General features: G+C 39.3%; 2 protein-coding genes across 2 annotated transcripts in view; one reads left to right on the plus strand and one right to left on the minus strand.

The window, feature by feature from the left end:
- The window catches only part of znf507 (zinc finger protein 507), a 107,510-nt gene that overhangs the window by 63,439 nt on the left and 21,005 nt on the right, over window positions 1-23,066 (minus strand). The window lies entirely within an intron of this gene.
- On the plus strand, window positions 1,919-12,663 carry LOC308084413 (uncharacterized protein). The gene is made up of 4 exons (XM_080427066.1): window positions 1,919-2,029; window positions 8,892-8,980; window positions 10,702-10,838; window positions 11,436-12,663. The coding sequence occupies exons 2-4, from the start codon at window positions 8,905-8,907 to the stop codon at window positions 11,766-11,768; spliced, it is 546 nt and encodes a 181-aa protein (XP_080283192.1). The 5' UTR covers window positions 1,919-2,029; window positions 8,892-8,904; the 3' UTR covers window positions 11,769-12,663.

A 23,066-nucleotide genomic window follows, 5' to 3' on the forward strand; every position in this document is an offset into this window, starting at 1 on the left:
AGGCTCCTCTGGGACTGGATGCGTTGGCGCACCAGTGGCCCAGGACCCTGCTATACGCTTTTCTCCCACTGTCCCTCATAGCACCCACACTCGCGAGAGTGAGGGAGGGAGGGCTGAGTGTGATTCTAGTGGCTCCAGCGTGGGGCCACTGGCTCTCGGAGATCACACCCCTGTTATACAGTTGCCCGTGGCAGCTGCCCTTACGCAGGGACTTGCTGACACAGGCAGCGGGCGAACTGTTTCACCCATGCCCAGGGAGCCTGGCTCTCTGGGCTTGGCCCGTGAGAGGATGAATCTGGGCATCGAAGGTTTGCCCCAGAACGTCATCTATTCAATGCGCCAGGGCTCCGTCCACTCGTATGAATTACGAAGGGAAGTGGCGCAGGTTTGAGCTGTGGTGTGGGGAAGCTCACACCTTAGCTTATCAGGCCTCCCTGACGGTGATTTTGTCTTTTCTGCAAGACTTAATGGACCGGGGTAGGGCCTTCTCCACCTTAAAGGTTTATTTGGCAGCGATCTCGACTTGCCACGTTGGCATAGGCGGTGACACTGTGGGTCAACACCATTTGGTATGCCGGTTTTTGAAGGGGGCAAGACGCCTCTTGCCGGGATCCAAGTCCCTGATCCCATCCTGGGACATGGGGCTGGTGTTGGACGCCTTGTCTAAGGCATCTTTTGGACCACTGCTCCAGATTAGCATGAAGCATCTGGCACTGGAGACTGCGTTACTGATGGCTTTAGTTTCGACTAAAAGGATCAGTGATCTCCACGCACTGTCAACACATGTTGAGTGCTGCAGTTTAGTGATGGTGACATGAGGGTTGTGATTAAAGACAGGCCTGGTTTCATTCCTAAGAATCCTCTGGCACCTAATGGCCCTGTGACTTTGGTGGCGTTCCACCCGCCTCCTTTCTTGTCACGAGAGGATAAGAGACTACACTGTCTCTGCCCGGTAAGGGCATTGAGGGTGTATGTGAACATATCACAGACTTCAAGTCGGATCAGCTGTTTGTGTCTTGGGCACTGCGTATGCGCGGTAAGCCCATTTCGAAACGAACCCTTCGGGTAGTTCCCCGCATCTCAGAACGGGAGTCTTTAGTTCTTGGCTAAATCCGGTTATTTCTGTCACTCGAAAATAGTTTTTTCTTGTATATATCTGTCGTGTGTGGTCCGTCTGATGTCAGTACAGTGCCATAGTTACATGGGCGCCGCCATCACTGTTTACAAATCTAATTTTACTGAAATCACGTTTGAAATCTCGTCTCGCGATACTTCCGCCTTCCTTCCGGACCAATGGTGGTGCCGTGCTATGAGCTTGTAGATCTGCTATTTTTTGAATAGCCAAAAAATATATAAAAAAATTACACAGATGCTTTCCGGGTCTTAATGGGTTAATATAGTTTTTGCTTTGATTTGCTGTTCAGGCAGCAGGAAACCTGAGAAGGATATGTAGGTGGCCATTGTTGTGTATTCAAAACATAAATGTTTTGGCTTTAGGGGGGGTCATACAACTTTTGTATTTTAAAAATGTTTAGTTTTTTAGTTTTTCATACGTGTTATAGTCTCCTATCTATATCGTGTTTAATAACCCTGTATGGTGACTTGACATGGTATCTCTCACTTCTGTTTACGCTCCGGACGCAGTGGACAAGACAGACAGTGTTGCCAGATTGGCCAATTTTCAAAGTAATAGGGCAGGAAAAAATAGCATTGGGCGGGCACATTAAAGTTTCGCTTGCTTTTTAACATATCTGATTGATTGTAAACGAGTAGCCTATTAATTAATATGATTTTTTTTTTAAGTTTAAGTTCTAGTTATAAACCTATACTCATCTGTGAAAGCTGGCATCAAACAGCATGTTGACAGTCATATAACATGACAGCCACATTATGTCATTGGAGGACAGGTGAGGTGAGGAGAGGAGAGGTTTGAATGTGTTGGCACTGTACCTGTGTCTACCTTTGTCAACAAAAATCTTGTTGACACCGATGGCGGAGGAGCCACTGCCGCCCCACCAGAAACAAACAGGTAAAACAATCGCAGGTGTAGCCTGGGAGAGTTGATATGGTGACAGTGTTACTTGAGGACAGGAGGAGATCAAAGTTGTACCAGTGAAACTAGTTTTTGTTTTTGGCAAAGCAGCTCGTGTTTTCCATTCATTTAAACAGGTTAGGTCGGAGATAAAGAGCTGGAACATTGCTGGGATTGTTGTGAGATTTATGATGCTTTTGATGAAATTAAAGATGAGTACATGATGAGTGATTAATGACTGGGCACGGTAGCATTTAAAGGAATGCAGTGTCACTATTTCATGCTGTATCCTGACAGTCAGCAGCCATTCAGTGTCTGGTCCGGCTGCAAACAAGAGAAAAAATAAATACATATTTATATATTAGGGCTGCACGATGTATCGTTATCGTATCGTTATCGCGGTATGAACGTACGCGATGTCAGTATCGCAACAATATCGGCGATATAAATCCCCCCGCTCTTCCATTGCTAAAGCGAGCAACATCCCTTTATTTTAGCCAGTAAATAAACCACCCCTCCGTTTCTCTCTCTCTTTCATGTGCCTGTTGGTGTGTGTGTGTGTGTGTGTGTGTGTGTGTGTGTGTGTGTGTGTGTGTGTGTGTGTGTGTGTGTGTGTGTGTGTGTGTGTGTGTGTGTCTGTGTGTGTGTGTGTGTGTGTGTGTGTGTGTGTGTGTGGGTGTGTGTGTGGGTGTGTGTGTGTGTGTGTGTGTTTTTAGACACCAGTCAGTCAGTGCCTTTGGTTGAGGTTGGTAGGTTTGATTTGTAGCCTATATTTCATTAATTTCATAAAATGCTGCGGATCAAGCAATGCTTTTTACAGAGAGAGAGAGAGAGAGAGAGAGAGAGAGAGAGAGAGAGGGAGAGAGAGAGAGAGAGAGAGCGCGAGCGAGAGGGTATTCCCTAGTACGGACCGAACGATGTGCCCCGCTGTTTTTTTTAACAGCAAAATATAGATTAATACATTTGACAAAATACGGCAAAATCCCACAATTATGCTTTAATATAAAGCAAATAAATTCAAAGCTTAGGCTATCAATATCATACAAAAGTAGAGTGACCTCAACGCTTTGATGGACAAGAAATAAAGAATCCTTTTGCAAACAATATCCATGTTCTGTTCGTTTGTCAACAATGATCTAAATGGAAAGTTTATTTCTGCAGCTAGAATGTGACAGTTTGAGCCTGTTTTGGTGCGCAACACAGCTCTCGTTTAGGTTAAATTGCTTTCACCTGTTGTACTGCTCTGGGAGTGTCTAGGGCAGATCCCGGCCAGGCCAGGGTGACCTACTCAGGCCCATGAAATTCATAGGCAGTCATAGTAGACAATTAGAATGAAATCTGCTAAAACTGACTCATATACTGATACAGAACCATATATTGGCTATATGTAGTCACTGCCGGTTGGAAACCTTGTATGTTCCTTTTTTTATAATTATTATTTAAAAACAATTTTGATGAAAATTGCCAATCTACAAGCTATAATTATTATTAATAATTAAGAAATACTATATTTTAACGAGAGAAAAATCTACTTAAAGGGATATTTCACTTCCAAAAAAACTTTGGGTCATTTTATCGTCTACTCAGGCTTTTGTGAGCCCCCCAGACCGTTTTTAAGTTGCTTGATTCAGTATTTAGATATTTGATATTCATTTTATCAGACACGCCCCCTTCCTATACAAACCCATTATAACTTCAAACTCAATTTTTAACATGTTAGATTCATCAAAAACACCCGTCCTTGGTTCTGGTGACTCACCATGCCCTTCTAATACGCGAGGGGCCGTGTTTTTTCAATTACTTTTTATTTATTTTTTTATTTATTTTTTATATATTTTTTGAAAATTAAAAAATGTTAATACAATAAAAAAATAAAATAAAATAAATGAAAAAAGTAATCGAAAAGACACGGCCCCCTCACGTATTAGGAGGGCAGAATGAGTCAGCAGAACCAAGGACGGGTGTTTTTGATGAATCTAACAGGTTAAAAATGGAGTTTGAAGTTATAATGGGTTTGTATAGGAAGGGGGCGTGTCTGATAAAATGATTATCAAATATCTAAATACTAAATCAACTTAAAAACGGTCTGGAGGGCTCACAAAAGTTTTTTTGAAAGTGAAATATCCCTTTAAGTCATTATTAGTGCAAGTTAAATCACATTTCATTTGAATGAAAATTACTTACTAACTAAGAAATACATAAAATCTCTAATCTGTGAATCTAATGTGATTAATGTGATCCCTATTTCAGTAAGTCCAGGGCTGAATTTGACATGAGACCAACTAAAAATTGGTCATTTGCCAAATTAACTTCAGGTTTGGCAGCATATTTGTGCTGTAGGATAGGGTTAGGGTTAGTACCTGACTACCTGTACTATAAGTAGTAAGTACAGGTACTTCTGAATCTCAATTCACTTCATTGTATCCCTTCTGCTGCTGTGAGGTAATCAACATCTTTGGTTTTACAAATGTTTTTGAAGCATTTTTTTATTTTTTATTCATGAATCATACATTTGGTTAAAGGTAGGGTAAGTGATATTCTTTGGTATTTTTTTGTTTGTTTGTTAAAAAGGTTAAAGTACTATATTCTGATAGTAATCATTGCTACAGAGCGTTTGTTCGGTCACAGGGGTCTCTCCAGCTCTTTAGTAAACAGAATATAGTACATTTTCAGGTAGGTGACAACATTTAAGCCAATCAGGAGAGAGCACTGAAAATGCATTTTCTGTTTAATAAAGAGCTGGAGAGACATGGGAGACTCCTTTTACTGAACAAATACTCTATAGCAATGAGTACTATCTGAATATAGAGCTATTTAACACTTATTTTAACCAAAGTAAATCACTTACCCTACCTTTAACTTTAGTTCATTTTTGCTTTAGTCAAAAAGAAGGGGGAAAAAAGAAAATAAATCAGCTCTTTTACTTTAGCCACTCTAAATAAGAATGTACTTTTTAAGGAAAACTGAATTTCCTTGGCATGACTACAGAAATATTCAGCATTACATAAACATTCTTCTCTTTCATATTCCAATCTGACATGTTATCAGATTTCCAATTAAGTTTTATCCTATGCTTCATTCTTAATTGCATGAATTTTATGAGTTATAAATTGAATAACTTTGAATGATAGTTGAAGAGATATGTGTCTTGGTGTCTGAATAAAACTTTAGCACTCTCTTTGAGAAATAATTTTAAACATGGCCATGTAGGCTACCTAGAAAAATACAATGGCATATTGTAAAAGATAGATTCAGTATTAGATTAAACAGTGGAATATATGTTTTTAGAATGACTCAAATTGTAGTGCAGAAATCTGCTATCGGACGTTTGCAAGATTATGCCACATGTAATGTACAGAGATGTTGTAGATAAGCTTCTTAGTTTTTCAGTTATTCAAGCATTCGGCCTATGTTGGGGTTTTCTTTTCAACTACTCTCTAGAGCAAACAGTGGGTTTATAGGTCATTACACGCCGGCGATTATGCGACGCAACGCGAATAAACAAATTAAAACGCGTCTACCTCTACACACCTATCGCGACACGTATGTGTATAAAATTCATACATTCAATTAGGTTATTCGCCACGGAGAAACAATGGAGTCTACATCCTCAAGTGATGATGATCTGGTCATGGTTGTTTCTTGAGAGCAGAACCTTGGTATTGGGTACCGATAAGTAGCAGACAGTAACACACAGTGGTGTAAAGTAACTAAGTACATTTACTCAAGGACTGTAGCCTACTTAAGTAAAATGTTGAGGTATTTTTACTTTACAGGAGTATTTCCAATTTTCTGTAGGCCTAGGCTACTTTCACTTCTACTCCACCACATCTCAGAGGCAAATATTATGCTTTTATTTGCTCCACTACAATTATTTGAACATTTAAGTTACTAGTTACTTTGTAGATTTAGATTATTATTACAAAACTTACATTCACTTCACCCCTATATACATTTCGGCCTTTCGAAAATAGCCGATCTACAAGCTCACAGATAGAGACAGAGAGAGACAGACGGAGAGAGAGGGAGACAGACAGAGAGAGAGAGAGAGAGAGAGAGAGAGAGAGAGAGAGAGAGAGAGAGAGAGAGAGAGAGAGAGAGAGAGAGAGAGAACCACGCATCACTACCAGGGGTCCTTGGGAGTGTTCCAGGGGGGCCCCAGCAGTTTAACCACTTTAACCCTATATAGCCACATTAGCTATATGAAAATATCCGACCTACAAACCACAATGCGATGCGTTGTGAGCTTGTAGATCAGCTATTTTCAAAAACATTTGAAAAAAATGGAAAAAAACTTGGAATATTTTTGCAAACATTTTAACACCACAAATATTATATGGTGGTCCCTGGCACTAACCTCGTGGTTGGACATGGATGTACAGTCACTGGAAAAAGTATAACATTTTTGCAATGTAGAAATACTCTGTTACAAGTAAAAGTCCGGAATTCAAAATTTACTTGAGTAAAAGTACAAAAGTATTGGTATCAAAATATACTTAAAGTACAAAAGTAAAAGTAGCCTATATACTCATTATGCAGAATGTCCCATTTCAAGTTTTCAAAACGTATAAAAACCTTCTGAAAATAGCAGATCTACAAGCTCACAATGCACGCATTGTGAGCTTGTAAATCTGCTATTTTCAATTAGCTGTCAATTTGTCAATGCAAATGCGTGGATTCTCCAGAAAAATGCACAAGACCATGAATCCAAGCATTTGCATTGTCAAAGCATTGTCAGATTCCGCCCCATAGGTAAAATAAAAGTGTGGTGGGACCACGCCCTAACAGAGTATTTCTATTGCAGTATTGATACTTTTACTTAAGTAAAAAATGTGAATAATTCTTAATAATATATTTTTTTGGGGTGAACTATCCCTTTAAATGTCTCCCACTGTTGTACTGTACTTAAGTACAATTTTGAGGTATTTTTACTTTACTGGAGTTTTCTGTACTTTTACTTCACTACAGTTATTTGAAAACTTGAGTTACTATAGTTACTTTGTAGATTTTGATTATTATTACAATGCGACACATTGTGAGCTTGTAGATCTGCTATGTTCTAAAGATTTTCATACATTTTATACATTTAAAAACTTGTGAAATGGGACATTCTGCATAATGAGTACTTTCCACTTTTGTACTTAAAGTACATTTTGATACCATTTTGTACTTTTACTCAAGCACATTTTTATTTCCGGACTTTTACTTGTAACCAGGGGTCATCGCCATGTCAGCTTGTGATGGACATTTCCGTCAATATTTTATTTTTGCCACGGACATGCAAAACAAGTAATATTATCAGAAACACATAGGCCTAGCCCCAGATGTATACAGTACTAATGGACTCTTGATGGGCCATAGTGTCTACTCTATTCCACTGCGCTACACATTTTAAAACAAGCCACTCAATTATTTTTGAGGAAAAGACGATCTAAAAGCTCACATCACGGCATGTTGTGAGCATGTAGATCAGCAATTATCTTTTATGTTTAGTCAATGCTATGCCCACAATTGGGATGTCAGGGTTAAAGTGGTTAGCTATACTTTAGAAAACCTGGAGACTGGGAAGTTATCCACTGTATACTGACAGGTGGCAGTCCTGAGACAGGCATTAAATGTGGCATGGTCCAAGTATATGTTTGGGATTTCAATAATTGGATCTTATCAGTACAGACAGTGTTTCTATCTTACATTGCAGAAGCAAAAGGGCCACTTAGTTGCAAAGGTGAGTGGGTGCGTAATATAGGCCTACTTAAAGTATATAGACAGATGACGGATGACAGATGGCAAAGTTCCATCTAAACTATTTGTTTGTCAATGCATCTTTAATAGTTGTGGTTTCCATTAAGGTGAGGTAGTCTATGTTGATGAGAAAGTATGCAGATCGAACAATGGAAAAATACTTCAGTCAAAACAGATAATTATGATGAGGGATTAATGAAGGGCATGGCAGGATTGAAAGGAATGTACAGTAGTGTCACAATAGTTTGATGCAAAGGTGCCTCACTTTGATCAGAGGTGAGGAGGAGGTCTGATGGTGAGGCTGTGGATCAAGGGTTTACATGCATGGATTAAGGTCTTAATAGGTGGATGCCGGCGTTACCGCTCGGATCAGCGGGAATCGCTCATTGTTGTTTTGTCCTCCTGCGCGGTGAGGGGAAAATAAAAGCTCACCACAATCCATTTAATTCTTGTCAGCCGCGTGCGCGTGCACAAACGAGCACGAGTGCAAGAATTTCACGGGACCGCGCCCGCTCGCCTCACCGCCCCTCAACTTCTCCGCGCGTCACCTCTCATTGAAAATGAATTACATAGTCGCGTCGGCCGCTTGCCGTCTGAAATTACCTTTATGCTTGTTGAGTGTTATTATCATTTAGTTGTTATTGTTATTATTGGACACTTTCAAACACTTTCTCTCGACAGACAAAAATATGCTTTACTTGTCCAGTTCTGCCCTCCACTGATCTCTCAACAGATGACATGCCATGACACGCCAAGTATCACGTACAATACCACAAATCTAACATATTAATATAATATAACATATTAATGCATGTCATCCCGACACTTTATGAGTCACCAAAATTATTCAAGATTGTGAATATTAAAAAAAGAAAAACAATTATAGATAATATTTTTCGTATAAAGAAAAAGAAAGAAGGGCCACGGACATAGACAAGTCTTGCCACGGACATGTTTGTCCATGTACGGACATGTTGATGACCCCTGCTTGTAACAGAGTATTTCTACATTGCAGTATACTTTTACTTAAGTAAAAAACTCGTAGTACTTTTTCCACCACTGAGCTTGAGACACTGCACTGTGTTTTATTGTTGTATTCTATCTTTTGTATCTGCAGGTCGACTGTTGCGATGGAGAAAAAAGAGAAAAAACAAGAATCGCGCTGGCATTCTGGTCTCTGCGGCTGCTGTTCTGACAGCAAAATATGTCAGTATCAGAACACTTCATATTTATTAGTAGTAATTATAGCATTTTTCATAATTATATTCTCAGGATATAGTCCTCTGAAACAGACAATTTGTTTGTTGCATTGAATGGAGTTGTTTATTGGATGTGGTTTTTAGATTTAAAAAGCTGCAATCCATAACTTCTATATGTTCTACCCGGGATTCAAACTCTCCTACATGAGAGAACCAGTGGTGTAAAGTAACTAAGTATATTTACTCAAGTACTGTACTTAAGGTATAGGTATAGGGTAAGTGATATATATATATTGTTTGTAGTTTTTTTGTTAAAAAGGTTAAAGTACTATATTCTGATAGTAATCATTGCTACAGAGCGTTTGTTCGGTCACAGGGGTCTCTCCAGCTCTTTAGTAAACAGAATATAGTACATTTTCAGGTAGGTGACAACATTTAAACCAATCAGGAGAGAGCACTGAAAATGCATTTTCTGTTTAATATAGAGCTGGAGAGACATGGGAGACTCCTTTTACTGAACAAACACTCTATAGCAATGAGTACTATCAGAATATAGAGCTATTTAACACTTATTTTAACCATAGTAAATCACTTACCCTACCTTTAAGTACACTTTTAGGTATTTTTTTTACTTTACTGGAGTATTTCCAATTTTCAATACTTCTACTCCACTACATCTCAGAGGCAAATATTGTACTTTTACTCCACTACAAGTATTTTAAAACTTTAGTTACTTACTAGTTACTTTGTAGATTTGTATTAGCATTACAAAACATACATTAACCACTTCAGCCTTATATACATTTCGACCATTTGAAAATAGCCGACCTACAAGCTCACAGTGCGTCGCAATGCGACAAAATGTGAGCTTGTAGATCTGCTATTGTCAAAATATTTTTATACATTGGAAAACTTGTGAAATGGGATATTTATACTTTTGGTACTTTAAGTACATTTTGATATCAATACATTTGTACTTTTACTCCAGTACATTTTTAATTCCGGACTTTTACTTGTAACAGAGTATTTCTACATTGCAGTATTGATACTTTTACTTACTGTAAGTAGAAAGTGAATACTTTTTCCACCACTGTGGAAGAGTAGGGAGACTCCAACCACTGCAGATGTTATATTGCATTAACATACCCTACCATACAGATAAAAAATAACTTTGTATTCATTAACCCATTAAAACAGGGAAAAAGCATCTGTGTCATTTTAGATTAAAGTTTTACTTTGGCCATTCAAAAATAGCAGATATACAAGATATACAAGCTCTAGCGTGTCACTTTGTGCCACACTAAGAGGTTGTAGATCTGCTATTTTTAAGAAGTCGTGAAAATCTGTGCAAATCTTTGAATATATATATATATATATATATATATATATATATATATATATATATATATATATTTTTTTTAAGCGAACATATTTAAGTCAAATCTTTGCTTCTCGGGGTCCCTGGAACAAAATATTTTGAGATGGGGTCCGCGGCCAAAATACATATAATTTTGGGGTGTCCTTGACATGAAAAGTTTGAGCACCACTGATATAGCACGTTTATTTTTTTCCACAAAACTGTTGGGATTTAGAAGACATTTTGTTGAATCAGCCTCAGGTCTTAAAATAAGATCGAGATTGTAGCTTCAACAAGTTGTGTCCTTAAGAAATAGACCCATATATCAGCATGTTTACTGAATGTCTAAGACATGTTTGTGTGTTTTTCAGGTTGTCAGGGATGTTGTTGCTGTCCTTTGGCCTGCCAACTCGCGGAAGAAATGGGACATCATAAAAATCTCCCCTGGTTCTGTTGTTCTGCTGTAGTGGCACTTCGGGTTGCCGTTCGACAAAAATACAAAATCAAGGTCTGGTGATACACTAACAATATAATACATATACGTGTGTGTGTGTGTGTGTGTGTGTGTGTGTGTGTGTGTGTGTGTGTGTGTGTGTGTGTGTGTGTGTGTGTGTGTGTGTGTGTGTGTGTGTGTGTGTGTGTGTGTGTGTGTGTGTGTGTGTGTGTGTGTGTGTGTGTGTGTGCTCAGTGGTGGAAAAAAAGTACTTGCATTGCTTACTTAAGTAAAAGTATCAATACTGCAATGTGTAAAATCACTTGAGTAAAAGTACAGAAGCATTGGTATCAAAATGTACTTAAAAGTACCAAAAGTAGAAAGTACTCATTATGCAGAATTGTACTTAAGTGCGCTACTTGAGTACCTGTACTTAGTTACTTTCCGTGCGTGCGTGCGTGTGTGTATATCTCTAGAGAGAGAGAGAGAGAGAGAGAGAGAGAGAGAGAGAGAGAGAGAGAGAGAGAGAGAGAGAGAGAGAGAGAGAGAGAGAGAGAGAGAGAGAGAGCTTTCAAATGGTGTGTCACACATTGAAATCTGAAATTATTTGAAGAAGATATGCTTACATGGAGTGTTTTACAGAGTGGAATTGACCCTATGTGCTTCCCATAGGGTACTGTCGTCAAAGACATCTGGGCTTCCTGCTGCTGCTGCTGCTCCTACTGTCAGATGGCCATCGAGCTCAAACACCGCAAGGCGAACCCCGACGTCCCCAACGTCACCGTCATCAATGTCAATATGCAACAACCTGCAGTTGTGCAACAACCTGCATTTGTGCAACAACCTGCATTTGTGCAACCTGCATTTGTGCAACCTGCATTTGTGCAACCTGCATCACCTACATATATTATGCAACAACCTACACTTATGCAACAACCTGCAATTATGCAACAACCTGCAATTGTGCAACAACCAACCCAGACCTCTTTTGTCATAAAGCAGTAGGCCTAATGGGAAACCCGTTATGGTTGCAGCCAGTGGTGGAAGAAGTGCTCACATTTTTTACTTAGGTCAAAAGTACCAATACCATAATGTAGAAATGCTCTGTTACAAATAAAAGTCTGCCGTTCAAAATTGACTTGAGTAAAAGTACAAAGACATTGGCATCAAAATGTACATAAAGTACCAAAGGTAAATTACTCATTATGCAGAATGTCCCATTACCCAGTTCTCAAATGTATAAAAAATATTTTGAAAATAGCAGATCTACAAGCTTACAATGCGTTGCACCGCAAAGCATTGTGAGCTTGTAAACCGGCTATTTTCAAATGGCCCAAATGTATATAGGGCTGAAGTGGTTAATTTATGTTTTGTAATAATAATCTAAATCTACAATGTAAATAGTAACTAAAGTTTTCAAATAATTGTAGTGGAGTAAAAGTACAATATTTGCCTCTGAGATGTAAAAGCGTAGAAGTAAAAGTATTGAACATTGGAAATGCTCAGGTAAAGTACAAAATACCTCAAAATTTTACTTAAGTACGGTACTTGAGTAAATGTACTTAGTTACTTTACACCACTGGTTCCATCATGAGAAAACTTTAGATTGAGATGTAATAAAACGCATTATACATTTGAAGTAACAATGGAATCTAACTGGTAGCCTAAAGTACCTGACTATACTGAAATATAATATTACAACTAACAATACTGTATGTGTTTTTAAGCATGGTGGTGGTGGTGGTGGTGAAACAGATTTTTTTTTTTTACATTTCAGGTAATACATTATATTGCAAAACAATATATCACTGCAAATGTTGGTGGAGTGTTTATTTTAATTTTTATTTTTTTTACCAACTTTTAATGGCTAGGGCGTTCTGATAAACACTTTCCAAATTCGCAGCAAAATCTAATGAATGAAATAAGGAGAGATCCTTATGCTAATACACCTTTTAGCAGAGCGACTTACAAGTGCAAAGTAAGCAGAGTAAGCGTGAATCCTAATCAACAACGATTGTTGGGTTATTCCACGCCTCCGACGCCTGTGATATTATTATGATTATAATTATATGTGTATTTACTGCTTATTTAGGATTATACCTATAGTGGTAGGCCGACATATAAAGGCAAGGGTAAAATACATATATGAAGGTTGGTTACATGTCGGCTTTCCGACATGTCGCCTTTCCGACGGTTACTAACCCTATACCTAACCCTAACCCTAACCCTAACCGCACGCGGAAGCCACTAGTCGGAGTAGTGAGATGTCGGAAGGAGCACCCCATGAAGGTTAATACTGCCTGTTTGGGGTCATTAACTGAGGCATGCTCTATAAGGTCTCATACTGTGGGTCCTTTTTCAGGGTTTGGTAGGTCATAAATTCCTTAAAGTTCCCTTATCTCCAGAGGTGAGAGAGAGAGAGAGAGAGGCTCAAATGACAGGTCTAACAGGGGGAGGCGACGTCCTTTATGGGTCTTTGTGTGTAACTTTGGGGGAGAGTTCAGTTTCTTGAGGAGTTTGGAGACGCCAGAAGTGAGTAGAGAACACTTGGTTACACGACGATTATATGTGCTGATATGTTTATTGTAGTGTGCAGATTCATGTTGGTAATATTGCCGTTGTTGTTTCTGTGTTTATTTCCCCTAGGTTTATAACCTGGTCAAGATCTTGTTAGTAAAATGTGAGCCTACTGGCAAGATCGAAGTTAAACTATGGTAGTGGTTTGACTGGCCGCTTAGCAGCACGATTGGCTGCTGGGTGTGTTATTGTATGTTTGTATTTGTGAAGTAAATAAAAACCATCAAAGGCACAGGTCTGAGCAATAACTACTTTTAATTCCTCCCAAACTCCTGGCCTAGTCAGAGGGCTGTAGTCAACCAGACGCATGAGTAGTTGCGCCTGATTGGATTTCTGAACAACAATCAATAAATAGGTTTTAGGCACAGCAGCCATATTGGAAAGAAATTGGGTCTCTTCTTTACTTCCTTCACAGGTGTTACCAATGATGCTAATGAAGGCATTGTTCCATTCTGGTCAAACAGAGTTAGGGTGCTGATATTGACATGGCAAACTTAAACATTGACAGATACTCAGCAGAGAGTTTCCATTGTCAAGTCCCAGGCTACGGAATGCGTAGTTGAACCAAATGCTAGAGTATTTTAAAGTTTTTCCAGCTAAACTACAAAAGAACAACTCAAAAGCACTAAAAGACAAATGTTCATTTAATTTCTTTATGTTTTATAGGTATTACACTTTTCTTTCACTTTACTGTCATCTGGGGACCCCCCAAAACAAATGTGGGGACCCCCTGGGGGTCCCGACCCACATTTCCACCACACAAGGTATAACACATGCACACTTAAACCTTGTCTGGACTAGTAAGCTCCATAGATGCTGCATGATAAGTATGTATCACCAGGTTAATAATTTTATTGAATTATAACATTTATATCTAGCCAACTCTATAGCTAAATAGAGTTATATAATAAACTAATAATACTTTCTGAGCATCAAAATCAATTGCAATAGTTACATTCAAATGCAATAGTTTAGTTTAGTTTATTGAGAAAAGACCAAGAAACTAAATAAATATTATATAGACCATGTATTTAATGTGGATGATCAATTTATTAAAGCAATGTATTCAAATGTGGTAATTAATGTCAGAACAAATTGACTTATATTCATAATTCATGCCTATATGCAGTCTAGGATAATTATATGTGAATACATTGATGCATACAGTCATAAGTGGTGGGATGGGATAATTTAGTAACAGGTAAATTTGTCTACCCTGAACAATTTCAAATGCCACCACCAGTTTTCACAGGTTGATGTGTTACTATAGTATTTCAAGGATGAGAAAGACACATCATCAGTTGTTGTTTTATTCAATGCCACGTCCCACTGTGTTCCCGGTCGCTTCCCAGCCCCACTGTTGTCCTGGGGATGATGTAAACCATTGGTTCTGAAGTTGGAACCCTAGGACACCTGCAACCCCTGCTACTGGCCCTCGGAAACCCTGTTTATGCAGGTGGTAATGTTTGGCTTAAAACATCTAGATCTGTAACAAAACAGGTGATTGGCTGAAATAACAGAACAGCCTATTTACATAGGGTGACCATATTCTGAATTCCCAAAAAGAGGACACCCAACGAATGCACGGGCGCTGTGCGCGCGTGCATGCGTGCATGCTTTGTTTGTTTTTTTCGTTTGTTTTGTAACTTTTGGTTTTTTTTTTTGGTACCTTAATTCGGTTAATTCGGTTAATTCTGGGCCTCTTTGAGGTACTGAAAAATATTGCTTTATAAATAATATATTTATTTATTTAAAGCATGTCTCCTCTGTTTGTTTCAGATAACAAAATAATCACAGCTTAATAATTCAGCTTTTTAACCAAATAAAATAACATCTCTCTCTCAACAAGTCTTATCTTAGAACAAGTGAGGTACCCCATTATTCAAAATAACCTCTCTCTCATAAAATGTAAAAAATGCCTCAAAACCTGTTAATTAAACAAAAGAAAATAGAGAAGTAGCCTGTTCTTCAATGTTATAGCTCATTCTTCAAAATAAGGTCTCCTATGGCTAATGTAAAAAATATAAATAATGCCTCAACATCTAAACAAAAAGAAAAGAGAGGTAGATAACAAAATAATCACTCTCATACAAATATGCTCTATAATATTTCATGTTAAGTTCTGTATGAACATTCAGCTTTTTAACAAAATAAAATAACCTCTCTCTCAAAGGTACAAAGTAGTCGGTCAATTTGGCAGAAGAAGTCTCGCCTTGCACTGCTTTCTTGTGCTTTGAAAAAAAACAACCAAACAGGCATCATTGCCTACCCCAGAGTGGAGGCTTGTTGGACTGCGCAAAAGGAATAGAAACCTCAAACATAAAAAAAGAACAAAATTCCATTGTTATTGTAAGGTCACTTATTCATTTCCAAAATCAAATGAAATAGGCTCGTTTAGCCCCAAAGTTAAATGATCTTGGATGATGGAGTTGCGCTCCATTTAAATGCTGGAACATGAAGGCCTATTACATTGTCATAATAGGTATGAATAGAACATCATTAACTCCAAGGCCTTTAACGACCTTACCCAGAACCCTCAAAAACACCCCTACCAGGAAACCAGCCCATCACTCCTAAAACCAAAAAACAAAACCAGGTCCTTTTTCCGTGTATCCACCTCCGAAAAGAAGGGAATAAAAAAACGCCTGCCCGACAAACGCCATCTGATGTATATTTCTGATCCCAAGAGTGGCTGTATCAGTTTCCTGGAGAAAGGTTTAAGAAGGGAAGATCCAGTCCAAGGATTTGAAGTCAAGCATAGTTTTATTAACGCCCGACTGGCAACTGCCAGGTGGGTCTGATTTTAGCAGCGCACCGCATCACAAGTAAAGCACATTATTTTATACACTGTTACCTTCTGCCACAAGAGGAGGAGCTAGGTGGTTTAAACCCAGCCCCCAATCCCTGTAGGCCTATCACATCAAATACATGAATACTGGGAAGTCGTGGCCCGAGTCCCCGCCCACACAGCGTGGTACAACATTAACATGTTCTTACAATGTACCAACTTGTATTATGTCCAATTATCAAACTTTACTTTTGCACAAAGGCTGGTTTAGCAATCCTTGTTCAACATCTCTTAAGCTTTATAATAAGCCCACACACTATATACTTTCATGATTGTAAACAGCAGTTTAGGAATACAATGAGTCAAATAAAAACCAGAAGTTACTCTAAGACTGACCACTTCCCTTAACTGATGTTTCTCTTTGTTTACAACACAGGTCATAGTTATCAAGACTTTACTCATTTTAACTACATACTGCAGACCTAAAAGAGAAGAATAATTAGTGGGTAAACATTTTAGCTGTTTACTCAGTCATCTTAACCTGGCTTTCATCACTACACATTTGCTGTCTGCGGCTAAAGCCCAGGAAGGAACAATGGGATTATAATTCATTCAAATTAAGACAAAAGAATGGCTCTGTTGGTTCAAACTCAAGACGGGGGTAGCATCACCTGGGTGCCGCTCTGACCCCAGGAGGGCAAGCTTCAAACAGTATGTATACACTAGGACAATAGTATTATAATCAGCCGCTTTGTAACAAAAGAACTTGGCTCAGAGACTTGTTTTGGGTTCACACTTGAAGCTGGGAGCTCCTGCTCCAGGACAAAGACCAGGATCTTCAGGGTAATGACTGATCAATAGCAGATTCAAATTAAGGGGGGTTGCCTGACTGTTAGTAACTGCCTTCTCACCCTCTTGAATCCAAAGGTCACAGCCCCCCTGACAATCTCATCCTGTTATTAACCTATGATAAATAACAATATTACTTTAGATCAGTCCTGGATACTTTTCCACCCCCGGCACTGCTAACTGCCACAGAATGGAATATGATTACTTATATGGAACTTATGTTTGAAGATACTTCACTGTATTGTGATTGGCTCATTAGTACACCCCTAGCTGTACTGTGATTGGCTGACTCTATTGGCTGACTCTATTCAGCACTGTGATTGGCTAGCGAGACACATGATGACATTAATAACCTATAAATAGGATTATGCACTTCAAAAAAATCATTTTTAAAAAAAGTGAGCTTCCATCACTATGATGACCACTGTGATGACCACACCGCCCACTTCACACTGGGTGTGATTTTTTTAATAATGCAATGAAAAAAAAAAAAAAGAAAAAAAAAAAAGTAAATTATAATTGTGTTTGTTAGATACCCTCTAATCCTGTTACAAAGTAAAAGGGAAGAAAGCAGAAAAACAGCAGTAGGAAAAAACTGAAAAACAACATGCTTTTTGTTCAGTCTCAGATGTCAAAGTACAAGTGTTCAGCCTAGTGGAGTACTGATTTGACCTTCTGGGCCGCAGTAAGTAATATTTGAATCGATTCTGCCCTTGCGCCCTGTGCTTTAGCTTTAGCACTGGATACCTCTAATCTCAAGACTTCGTAGAAGAACAGTTTCCAACGGTGAATATTGAGATTATGAGGTGGTTTCCATATCATTACAAGCATTTTCTTTGCTGCCGTTAAACCGGCCAGAAACACTCTCTTTTTGTGAGGTGTTAATCTTAGAGATGAATCATCATTTAATAATAAAATGTGTGGCAAACAAGGTATGTTTATCTCCATTATATCAGTGAGAAATAATGCAACCTTGGCCCAAAAAGCTAGTATTCCTGGACATTCCCACATCATATGTACATATGTTCCCATGACTTTTTGCGGACATAAAGAACATAGAAGACTTTGTAAAATTTTGATTTGGCAGAGTTTCCTGGGTGACAAATAAAATCAATCAAAAAATGAGTTAATTGATTATTATAATTACGGGAGGTTAACGGAATATTATCCCATACATTCTGCCAATTTATGCAGGCATTATAATCCTTTAAATCTATGTTCCAGACAGTGATATTACCTGTAGTTCTGTTTTGTTTTTCTTGTATTTTATTATATAACCCAGAAACAAAACCACTTTTAACATTTATGCCTCTCACTATAAACATTAAAGGATGAACTGGTAAAGGTTGATTACATGGGACACCATAAGTGCGCATTGCAGTGCGCAACTGTAAATAAAAAAAGAAGGATGTAGGCCTACTAGGGACATTATAGATTTGTTTGAGCTCTTGAAAGGATCTGAGACCGTATTCACTGTATATATCAGATAGTTCCGAATTCTAAAGAAACCGGGGTTACATCCGTAACCCTGAGTTTGTGAATACCTTGTCTTTGCCAATTGGGAAATGTAACTGGTTTCCCACCCAGCAGTAAGAAGTTGTTATCAAAAATAGGGGTATCTAGGTGCCATTTTGTGTCCCACTGTCCCATTACGACGTAAATTGAATGTGCTATAATTGGGCCGAATTTAGTATGGCAAAAGCTTTGGGAAAGACCAGAAAAAAGGATATATTTGAATCTGTATGGAGATACAATGTGCTTCTCCATATTCACCCATGGTACAACAGAATCATTATTGAACCATCTTAGCAGCGGCCTGAGCATAAAGGAGAAATAATACTGTTCAAAATTAGGAACTGATAGCCCTCCTGCCTTCCTACTGTTTTGGAGTGTGGAATTGCTACTTCGGATGCTGTTCACTCAACTCAACTCAACTCAACTTTATTTATAAAGCACATTTCAAACAACCACAGCTGCCACAAAGTGCTGTACAGTGCATAGGTAATAAGTAAAACAGTAGCTAAAAACACAGTATACAATGACAACACACAAAACAAGAAAAACTGAGGGGGGGGCAGCACAGGGTCAGAGGTCTCATGCTATGTTAAAAGCCAAAGAGTAAAAGTGCGTTTTAAGAGAGGTTTTAAAAATGGCCAGAGAAGGGGCTTGCCTAATCTGCAGGGGAAGGTCGTTCCAGAGCTTGGGGGCCGCGACCGAAAAAGCTCTGTCCCCTCTAAGCTTCCGCTTCGCCCTCGGAACCTCCAGCAGCCTCTGGTCAGCTGACCTGAGGGAGCGGGCAGGAGAGTAGGGGTGGAGGAGCTCAGAGAGGTATGGAGGGGCGAGACCACTTAATGATTTAAAGGTAAAAAGCAGAACCTTGAACTGGATTCTAAAGTGCACGGGCAGCCAGTGGAGAGAGGCGAGGATGGGAGTTATATGCTCTCTCTTGCGCGTGCCAGTTAGAAGACGGGCAGCAGCATTCTGTATTAACTGGAGGCGTGCAAGGGAAGATTTGCTGGCTCCAAGATAGAGGGCGTTACAGTAATCCAGCCGAGAAGTAATAAATGCATGGATTACTGTCTCAAAGTGCTGTGTGGTTAAAAAGGGTTTTACTTTGGCCAGCTGTCTCAAGTGAAAAAAGCTAGACTTCACCACTGAACTAATTTGGCGATCTAACTTAAACTCGTTGTCCATTTTAAAACCCAGGTTGGAGACTGTTGGCTTCACAAACTGAGCCAGGGGGCCTAGATCAAATGGAGGGGAGTTACAAGAACCATTTGGGGCAAACACCACCACCTCAGTTTTCTTTTCATTAAAGCTTAAAAAGCTTAGGGCCATCCAGGCTTTAATGTCGTCGAGGCAAGAGAGAAGAGCTTTAGGAGCAGCGTCTTTCTTCTTCAGGGGGACGTAGATCTGGCTGTCATCAGCATAAAAATGGAATGAAATGCCATGTTTCCTGAGGATGGACCCTAGCGGCAGGAGATATAAAGAGAAGAGCACCGGAGCTAAAATTGAGCCCTGTGGAACACCATAGGACAACGGAGCCGAGGAGGATTCTGAGCCAGCGGCGCTGACAGACATGGTTCTGCCTGTCAGGTAGGACCTGAACCACCCTAGCGCGGTGCCACAGATACCCACTAGGTGCTGCAAACGCCAGAGCAGGACGTTGTGGTCCACTGTGTCAAAAGCAGCCGTCAGGTCCAACAGGACGAGAATGACATAGTCGCCCGCATCATTAGCTAAGAGGATGTCATTAAATACCCTTACTAGGGCGGACTCGGTACTATGCCGGGTTTTAAAGCCAGACTGGAAGACCTCAGGGATATTATGCTCCTCTAGAAAAGACTGGAGCTGGGCATAGACAACTTTCTCTAATATCTTGGAGATAAACGGTAATTTCGATATGGGCCGGAAATGAGCCAACACAGTGGGGTCGAGTCCTGGCTTCTTAAGCAGTGGTTGCACTACAGCATGTTTAAAACATGTGGGAACAAGACCTGAAGAGAGACTGCCATTTATGATTTCTAGTACCATGTGTGCTATGCTGGGGAAAACCTCTTTAAAGAGGCGGGCCGGGATGACGTCGTGAGGTGAACCTGAAGCCTTCATGTGGCTGACTACATCCTCCAAAAAGGACAATGTTACAGGTTCGAAAGAGCTGAGCACGGCGGGACATGGGACACAAACAGAGGGGTCAGAGGCAGGAGCAGAGATGAGGGCCCTTGTATTTACCACCTTGTCAATGAAAAAGTGCAGGATATATAGGATATAGGATATATATTCACGCCATATAAATTTGAATACTAGCCCCTGTAGCTTTCTCCCAAAATCCTGGAGGTGGTGGTAAATGAATCATGCTTACCAGAAAATTGATCTTGGGGAGAATATGGGTCTTGACTACTGAGAGCCTGACTGAGAATGGAATTTATAATAGTGACCAACGGTTTAACTCGTCAGATATTACCTTCTTAAGACTCTTCTTAAGACAATTTTTTGACACAATTTTGTCAATTGATGGGCATATATCTATACCTAAATATCTGAAACAAGAACCCACTGGTATTTCTGTATGTAGCTGGGGACTACTTGTTGCTGTATTTAGGGGGAGTAAAATTTACTTTTTCAAATTGATCTTGTAACCTGAAATAAATCAATTTTTAATAGTATCTAAGACTACAGGTAGGGACCGTGGTGTATTGTCAAGGAATAATAACAGATCGTCTGCGTACAGGGACATTTTATGGTAAGTGTTATTTACTATAATGGGTCTTATTTCCGCACAATTTCATTTTTTTGGGGCTAAGGGTTCAAGAGATAACACAAATAATAATGCGGAGGCGGGGCAGCCCTGCCTGACGCTACGTCTAATAGGGAAGGGTGTGGAACACTGATTGGATGTGATAACCATGGCCGTTGGATTATGATATAAAATTTTGAGCATAATTATAAATGTGTCTCCATATTCTTCATAGTGTGCCATAAATACCCCCATTCCAGCCTATCGAAGGCCTTTTCGGCGTCGAGGGACAACACTGCACATGGTGATATTCTAGGAGCCTTGTCAATAATATGTAAAAGTCGTCTTAAATTATCTGATGCAAATCTTTGTTTAACAAATCCAGTTTGGTCTGGATGGACCAATATTGGCAGTATCGTCTCTAGACGCCGAGCGAGGACCTTGTCATATAATTTTAAGTCTCCATTGAGAAGGGACAGTGGGCGCTAGTTAGCGCAAATGTTTCCATCCTTTCCCTTTTTCTGTATCAATGTGATAATTGCAGTACTTATGTCTCTATTAAAACTCCCCTTCATAATGGCTTGTTGGAACATCTCGAGTAGTATAGGACCCAACTCTTCCCAAAAGGTCAAGTACAGCTCCGGTGGGATACCATCGAAACCTGGTGATTTCCCATGTTTCATTTCTTTCAGTGCATCGTGAAGTTCCTCCAGGGTAAAGGGAGAATCCATTAAAGTTATTTAATTTCTTAAGTTATTAAGAGTCTAAATCAGCTTTTGAAAATTGGGCTTCAGATGAATACAATTGTTGATAAAAAAAGTTTAAATTTATTTAAAATTTAATTTAATTTATTTCGGCCGGATCGTTTACCATCGCTCCTTCTTTATTTTGGATTGATGTAATATCTGCTTTATGTTCATTATATTGAATTTTCCTAGTCAACACAAAGCTTGGATTATTTCCATTCAAATACTCAGTTTGCCTCGCTCTGTGAGCTAGGAACTCTGCTTTTTGTGCCATTAGAGCATTTAATTTGGACTTCACTTTCCAAAGCTCCCTTTCTCTTTCTTGATCGTAGTTGTTTTGTTGTTCTGCAGTTAGCAATGAGTGTCTACTTTCCAATCTGGATATTTCTTGATGATGGGCTTTGCTACGTGCTGAAGCAAATGATATTGTATTATTGCAGATAAACCCTTTAGTTGCATCCCATAGAAATCTTACATCTGAAACGCTATTTTTATTTATATTAATGAAAGGGCTGAAGTCCGATCTAAATTGCTCACAGAATGATGGATCCTGCAGTAATGTTAAATTAAATTTCCATCCAGTAGCACGTTTTGGACAATTTTCAATTATGAATACACACAGATTGGCATGGTGATCTGATAGACATGTTGATAATGTCCGTCTTTTTAACACAGCGAAAAATATTAGCAGATATTAGTATATAGTCTATTCTTGAAAATGTTTTATGTCTATTTGAAAAGAAGGTGTATTGTTTTAAACTTGGGTTATAATTTCTCCAAACAGGGCCGGTCCTGGGCAATTTGGCGCCCTAGGCAATATTTTTCCTGGCGCCCCCCCCATTTCATAATAAGAGCACCTCAGTCTCTTTAAACAGAAAGTAATACAGAGGACAGGAGCCTATCCTATGTCTGACAGCGCCGCGCCACCGTTTTCTGCCACAGCGCCACCTGGAACCTGAAAAAAAAAAGAAGAAAAAAAACATGTTTGGGCGCCCCCTCCCCTAGTGGCGCCCTAGGCAACTGCCTACTCTGCCTAATGGGCGTGCCGGCCCTGTCTCTAAACATCGATCAATGAATGATTTGACACCAGATTCTTAAATGCTGTA

Source organism: Gymnoscopelus braueri (genome assembly GCF_963280865.1).
Source record: "Gymnoscopelus braueri genome assembly, chromosome: 1".
Lineage (NCBI taxonomy): Eukaryota > Metazoa > Chordata > Actinopteri > Myctophiformes > Myctophidae > Gymnoscopelus > Gymnoscopelus braueri.